The sequence below is a fragment of the Polypterus senegalus genome, chromosome 4, assembly GCF_016835505.1.
Source record: "Polypterus senegalus isolate Bchr_013 chromosome 4, ASM1683550v1, whole genome shotgun sequence".
In the NCBI taxonomy this organism is placed as follows: Eukaryota; Metazoa; Chordata; class Cladistia; order Polypteriformes; family Polypteridae; genus Polypterus; species Polypterus senegalus.
Genome location: NC_053157.1, coordinates 245,680,389 through 245,688,381, shown reverse-complemented (window position 1 = coordinate 245,688,381; position 7,993 = coordinate 245,680,389). Strand labels below are relative to the sequence as shown.

Here is a 7,993-nt window from a genome sequence, read left to right as displayed (position 1 = left end):
AAAAAAAAAATTTTTTTTTTTTTTTTTTTTTTTTTTTTTTTTTTTTTTTTTTTTTTTTTTTTTTTTTTTTTTTTTTTTTTTTTTTTTTTTTTTTTTTTTTTTTTTTTTTTTTTTTTTTTTTGGTTTTACCTTTTTTGGGTTTGGGGTTTAGTCCCTTAAAAAAAAACAAAGGAAGGGGGAAAGGTTCTTGCCTTTTTTTTCTTTTTTTTTGGTCAGAATTGGGCCTTTCCAAACCCCCAAATTCTTTGCTAGGTAGCTCAAAGTGCTTTGCAAAATGATTCTCATAATTTAATGCAGAAGACAAAACGGACACGTGTGAAAAGAGGTCAAGGCGAGTTGACAAAGACTTGAGGAGTGGAATTTATATTTAGCCAAATCCCAAAGGATGCACCACATTTACATCAATATTTGTTTTCACACTTGGCTTTTCTTTTAGGCCTTTAAAGAATATTTACTAGAGAAATTTGCTTCAAGTTTGTGTTTTGGTCTAAAGAAACAAAATAAGTTACAATATACAGAAACAAGCAGTGTCTTACAGTGGACAACTATGCAGTCTATTAAATAGAACATTCTCCTTCCAAAAGCAGCTTTTAACATAGAAGCTAAATTTTCTACAATGCTTTTATACCTCAAGCTTCCTTTCCTTTTCTCTAAATAATTCCGTAAGTTAAAGTGCAATTAAAATGGTCATATAGTTTTAAATGTTTGGTAGTTTAAATAATTTGAAGTAACATAAGCATGGCAAAAAAAACAGACAGCCGAAGAGGCCGAGTTGAAAGGCAAGTTTTAAGACGGGTACAATTTAAGGCTTTCCAGAGCACACCCAGCACCATATTGTGCTACACCCCTAAGCGTTCAAGGGCTGCATCTTCTGTTTTAAATAAGCAGCCAATGTCTACACTTCCTGGAACTAAAGTGTGAACACAACAGTCTTTGGTTTATTTTAAGGAAAGTCAAGATTGATTAAATGCTGCCAAAACAGCCCAGATCATTTCTGTACCCTCGTTCTTGTTGCCATCTTCATCGGGATTGCTATCCAACAGTTCCCGCGAGCGGGTTACTGCTACTTCATATTTGTCATCAGCAAGATTTGAAAAGATGTTTTCCAGCACATCAGAAGCATTAGCCAAGACAATAAGAGCCAGCAAACGTCTGTCCATGCGATGAGGGCCATTCACCCAGCGCTCCAGCAGGCTGTCTTGTAACCTTTTCACAAGAGGTTGCTTTTTGGTTGTATTGGTGACTGGGTGAGTAGTCATGTCAAACAGAAGGAAGTTCTGCTTCTCTGTGGTCAGAATGCCTTTCTCCACTAAATTCTTTGCTAGCCTTTCTCGAACATTACGCAACTGATAATGTAACTTCAGAGGGTTCCACGTTTCACCTGTGAGAAACTCAATCCAACTTTGCACATTCTCAGGAGGACTGGTAGCTTTGATGTGCTTGAGAGCTTCATCCAGAAGAACATCTCCTGTTGGGGCATCTGACTTTAATAAAACCTTGCGATCCAACATTTTTTTCTTACTTAACGTGGCTGGCTCAAGGTGGATCCTTCCCCTAAAGGCGAGCTCAATAAGAATACAGCCTCGGAGCCCTGACGAGATGCAGTCGTTCCAGAAAGAAGTGTATCCCTCTTTGTCTTTAAGTCCCAAAAGTAGTATTTCTTCCATAAGTGTGAGACGAAGGTCCTTGGAATCTTCTTTATCCTCTTCAACCTGACCATCAAGATTCCCAGATTGGTCTTGATTTTCCTTCTCTGTACGTCTGTCATTTCCGCCCACTGCCTCACTTCGCCTGTTTCGGTAGGTCAAAGTGGCCATGCTGCTTCACAGACCCCACTAACCCGCTATTCCCTGATCTGTATGTGTTTTTTTTTTTTTGTTCGTTCTTTTAAGCCTGCTTAAATATCAACATTTAAATTAAGGAGTAAAGTAAAAAACTGACACATGCACGGCAATTTTGAAATATGCAGTTTCATGTGTGACAGTAATGCTCATTGTTACCAGACTTGACTTTACTACAAAAATTCTCATTGAGCCAATTCAATTGAAGTAAAAGTAAGTGCCATCCATGCTGTTAATGCCAGCTGCCTTTGGATTGTATCTAAACACGCCGTGTCCAACAGCTTAAAAGCTCACACAGCATCAGGGTCAGCCATGTTATATCTACACATGCAGGTCACTCCGTGTCACGTCATCACAATTATGGACCTCATCGTCACAGATTTTAATGAGACTTGGCCTGCTGATTTGGTCATCTGAGTGACCCATGGAACTGAAATTGCACGTGTCTTGGATCAACAATTATAAGGAAATTTGAAATCACAAAGTTTGAACACTGTGCTGGATTAGAACTTTGACTGGCAATTTCTACCTGAATATAAGTTGAACAGAAATTGTTCTGATGTTTTCCAGCTCTGTAGTTTGTGAAAATACTATGCTATCCCCAAAATGACCATATTATGAGTGATTATAATGTTACGATTTGAACAAATTGGCCAATTTTTAACTAAAGCTACATTATAATGTCTTGAACATCTCCAGAATTTTTGGTTTTATTAAACTCTGTGATCATTTCATGTGGAATTACCCATCAGGAGTATCTCTGCTCCAATTTGATGATCTAATCCACCATAGAAACTGCCCTCGCCCTTTTAACTCTGTAAAATCTGAATATGCCTCATAGATACGATTCTTTTTCTCCTTTAAACACAACATCAAGCCTTTCTATCAGAGTAGTTGCACCTTCATCTTTGTTCAGATCTTCTGCTCAAATTGACATCTCAATGCTGTCCCTGTGACAGTCTAACCGCAAGTGCGTGTTTTTTATTTCTAAGCTCAGTAACCCGTGTCCATATTAAATCTTAATTTTTCCAGCTCTCATATGCCTTTCTCTTGTCAAATGCAGGCGGGATTCTATAATTATCACCCATCCTCTTCTACGAATGTTAAACTTAAATAACAACACCTTTGATGTTAACCACACTTTTTATTCTTCTCTCCCATAAAACACACCCGTCATGAGTAACCTCCTACACACCCACTCTCCTCAAACCCTGAATGTCGAGGAGCACATATATAAGATATAGAATATAACAACTTAACCGAATGAAGCTCACGATGCGCAGTTCAAGTCCAGCGAGGATATCCAACCAAGCCCTAAAAATGACAGCTTTAATAGACCTGCCATTGCTGTGTCCAAAGACTTATTAAGCGCATGGTCACAGATTTGAAATCAAAAACACATGAACTCTGAAGACTGCATGCCACGGCTGTCCTCAACCATCCACTCAGGAGTGACTGACAGTTCTTTCCACCAATCAGCTTTCTTCTTTTGTAATCAATCAGTACCTGCCTTTTCTGTAATGTCCTTTCTGACTTTGTCCTCGTCACCTCTGCCACTGAGCGAATTTCATCGATGTTACCTTTTCATTTTGTGGTTTCCACTTTTAGATTTTTCTGTCTTCTTCCATTACATGGCCAATGTATCCTTTTTAGATAAGTCCTTGTAAGAGTCAGGCTATACTCACACATTAAGAAGGATATCAAGGAGGCAAAAAGACAGAGAGGAATATAGCGGATAAGGCGAAAGACAACCCTAATAGATTCTTTCAGCATTTTAGTAGTAAAAGAACAGTCAAGGAGGAGGTCAACTGCATCAGAAATAGTAAAGGGGAATTAAAAGATACAGACATTGAAATAGCAGATGCCATAAACTTACATTTTTCTGACGTGTTTACAAGTGAGCAAGTGGATAACTTCCCAGAGGTAACAGGGACTACTAAGGAGGTACTGAGGGATTTGGAAATTGTAGAGGGAGAAGTGCTGCTCAGATTAAATAAGATGAAATCAAACAAATAACCAGGGGCCTCATGCATAACGCCGTGCATAGAATTCACACTATAACATGACGTAAGCACAAAAGCCGAAATGTGCTTACGCACAGAAAAATCCAGATGCAGGAATCTGTGCGTAGTCCAACTTCCACGTTCTTCCACTCCATAAATCCTGGTCAGCGTAAAAAAAAACGCTCGTGCACATGCTTTATGTAACGCCCCAATTCCTCCCAGAATTACGCCTCTTCAATCAATCAATCAATCAACATTTATTTATATAGCACATATTCATACAAAAAAAATGTAGCTCAAAGTGCTTTACAAAATGAATAGAGAAATAGAAGACACAATAAAAGATAAACATAAGTCAACATTAATTAACATAGAATAAGAGTAAGGTCCGATGGCCAGGGTGGACAGAAAAACAAAAAACTCCAAAGGCTGGAGAAAAAAATAAAATCTGTAGGGGTTCCAGACCAAGAGACCGCCCAGTCCCCTCTGGGCATTCTACCTAACATAAATCATTATATTTTCATGGAAGGACCTGATGATGATGGTCACGTAGACTTCTGGCTTTCAGTCCATCAATGTTGGTGTATCATGATGCTTTGAGTAGGTGGTGGTGGCGCAGGCCCCCACCACAAAGAAACCGGAAAAAGAAACAGAAGAGAGAGTAGGGGTCAGTACGGATTTTAGAGCCACCATGAATAGTTATTATGAAGAATTGAACATACAGAGTATCAGGATTATGTTAAAGTGAAGTTATAAAAAGGCCATGTTAAAGTAATGTGTTTTCAGCAGTGTTTTAAAGTGCTCTACTGTATTTGCCTGGCGAATTCCTATTGGCAGGCTATTCCAGATTTTAGGTGCATAGCAGCAGAAGGCCGCCTCACCACTTCTTTTAAGTTTAGCTTTTGGAATTATAAGGAGACACTCATTTGAAGATCTAAGGTTACGATTTGGAATATAACGTGTCAGGCATTCCGATATATAAGATGGAGCGAGATTATTTAAGGCTTTATAAACCATAAGCAGTATTTTAAAGTCAATCCTGAATGACACAGGCAACCAGTGTAGTGACATCAAAACTGGAGAAATGTGTTCGGATTTTCTTTTCCCAGTTAGGATTCTAGCAGCTGCATTCTGCACTCGTTGCAAATGATTTATGTCTTTTTTGGGTAGTCCTGAGAGGAGTGCGTTACAGTAATCTAGTCTACTGAAAACAAAAGCGTGAATTAATTTCTCAGCATCTTTCAATGATATAAGAGGTCTAACTTTAGCTATGTTTCTTAAATGAAAAATGCTGTCCTAGTGGTCTGATGAATATGCGATTTAAAATTCAGATTACAGTCAACGGTTACCCCTAAATTTTTACTTCCGTCTTAACTTTTAATCCTAGTGCATTAAGTTTATTTCTGATAACCTCGCTGAATCCATTATTGCCAATTACCAAAATTTCAGTTTTCTCTTTATTTAGTTTGAGAAAATTACTATTCATCCATTCAGAAATACCAGTAAGACATTGTGTTAGTGTATCGAAAGAGTCGGAGTCATCAGGTGCTATAGATAAGTACAGCTGTGTGTCATCAGCATAGCTGTGGTAGCTCACATTGTAACCTGAGATAATCTGACCTAACGGAAGCATGTAGATTGAGAATAACAGCGGACCCAGGATAGAGCCTTGTGGAACACCATATCGGATATCATGTGTCTTTGAGATTTGATTACCACAACTCACAAAGAATTTTCTCCCTGCCAGGTAGGATTCAAACCAATTTAAGACACTGCCAGAGAGGCCCACCCATTGACTAAGGCGATTTCTAAGAATATTATGATCAATGGTGTCAAATGCAGCACTCAGATCTAAGAGGATGAGAACAGATAAATGGCCTCTGTCTGCATTTACCCAAGTCATTTACTACTTTAACAAGTGCAGTTTCTGTACTGTGATTTGTTCTGAAGCCTGACTGAAAAGTATCAAGAATAGCATGTTTATTTAGGTGGTCATTTAACTGCATAATGACTGCCTTCTCTAAATTTTACTTAAGAAGGGCAGGTTAGAAATGGGTCTAAAATTTTCAAAGGCAGAGGGGTCAAGATTATGTTTCTTAAGAAGGGGTTTAACTACAGCAGTCTTAAGACAGTCTGGAAAGACCCCGTATCTAATGACGAATTTACTATGTCCAGAATATTGTCAATTAGAACGCCTGATATTTCTTTGAAAAACCTGGTTGGTATTGGGTCAAGGACGCAGGTGGAGGATTTCAGTTGAGAGATTATACTATGTAATTCAGGTAAATCTATCCTGGTGAAAGCATTTAATTTGTTTATAACGGAGTACCGGGGCTTTGGAGGTTCTGCAGTGTTCGGGAGATATACTATGTTATCTCTAATATCATTAATTTTTGAGTGAAAAATACAGCAATGTTCTCACAGGTTTCACTGGAAGTATTCTGGGGGCATTCCTTTGTGTTCCCTGGGTTTAACAGACGGTCAATTGTTGAAAATAAGACTCTGGGATTACTAGCATTGTTATTTATAATATTAGAGAAATAGCAGCGCCTCTCAAGACGGACAGTGTTATTGTATTCTGTTATTTTAACTTTTAATATTTCATAGTGGATAGTTAGTTTAGTTTTCCACCATTTACGCTCAGCTCAGCCTCTTTGAATATGCAAATCAATATAAATCGCCCTTAAGCTCAGCCTTCTGTGAAAAGACAATGGGAAAAGCACGGGGGAAAATATAAGAATTTCAGCGAATACCAAGTGGAGGCAAAGGAAAAACATACTATTTGTTCAAATAAACCGTGGTATAATCAACAAAAGGAAGTTGATCGAGTGACACAGCGTGTCGTAGAAACTTGAAAGCTCATGTTCACAAAGTTGCACAGTGCCGGAAATCAAAAAGAAGTCACATGTCAAAGTCACTGTGAAAAGGCGAGTTGTAGCCCACCGTCTGAGTGTCATATGAAAGCTTATTAGGATACAGAGAAAAAAAAAAGGCACACAGGAGGGAAAAAAGCACGAACTGTCAACTTTAATCTTGAAATTTCCACTTTAATCACGTAGATTATTTTGTCATTAAAGTAGAACATCATAAACTTCATCTTAAAATCATCTAATTTACTAGTTTCTTAAATCCCATCGTAACCAAAGTAGCATGTTAAATGATTTGTTTTGTATTTGATCTTCTATGTGCTCTATGTGTGTGAATCACTACTTGCTTCCTAAACCGGCTCTCTTCCTCCAACTGGACACAGAGTCCATTACATTCGTGATATTACAGCTCTCTGAATAACTAAAATACTGAGATGTATACGTGATATCATTTTCATGATGATAGGAGTTAAAGTACGTTATTAAACATGGGTTTCACGGCGCAGTGATTGTGTGCGACCTTTGATGAAATAATGTATTGCAGCAGTACTCATGGGTGGCTCTAGGCTTGTGGTGGCACTGGGCAGAGGAAGAAGCAGTGGCCCCTTCACCCGCCGATGACAATATGGTATCTTATGCACGGTGGATGGCCACGTTCGTTGCTGACACTGCATAGCCGCCTCGTGCTCATGACACAAGCATTTAAGTTTTACCGAAATTTGTCGCTGCATTTTTATCTGTGTTGTTATTTTCTCTTTCTGTTTTATATTTAATATATATTGGCGTGGCCGCCCCTGTCGTCCTTGTTTTTCTTTCTCCAAGTAATCAATTGCCACACAATTAGCTCTGTAATAGACGTTAATCCATCTGTAAGCTGAGCCAATTCTTCAAAACTTTTAAGGAACATTGAAATATCTTCGTAGTACGTGTTTAATTACTCTATCCTTCACGCCATTCCCATTGAAGAATATAGATTATTTAAATAAAGTTAAAGTTTTATCTATACTATTAAAAGGCAAAGCCCTCACTGACTCACTCACTCAGTCACTGACTCATCACTAATTCTCCAACTTCCCGTGTACGTAGAAGGCTGAATCTTGGCAGGCTCATTCCTTACAGCTTCCTTACAAAAGTTGGGCAGGTTTCATTTTGAAATTCTATGCGTTAATGGTCATAACTGGAAGCTATTTTTCTCCATATACTGTAATGGAGTTGAGCTCGAAAGCTGTGGGGGGCGGAGTTTCATGTGACATCATCACGCCTCCCACGTAATCACGTGAAC

General features: G+C 38.4%; 1 protein-coding gene across 1 annotated transcript; it reads right to left on the bottom strand.

The window, feature by feature from the left end:
* Positions 1–778: 778 nt before the first annotated feature.
* Positions 779–1,937, bottom strand: LOC120528403 (Golgi phosphoprotein 3-like). The gene has a single exon (XM_039752561.1). The coding sequence runs from the start codon at positions 1,815–1,817 to the stop codon at positions 954–956; it is 864 nt and encodes a 287-aa protein (XP_039608495.1). The 5' UTR covers positions 1,818–1,937; the 3' UTR covers positions 779–953.
* Between the last annotated feature and the right edge of the window lie 6,056 nt (positions 1,938–7,993).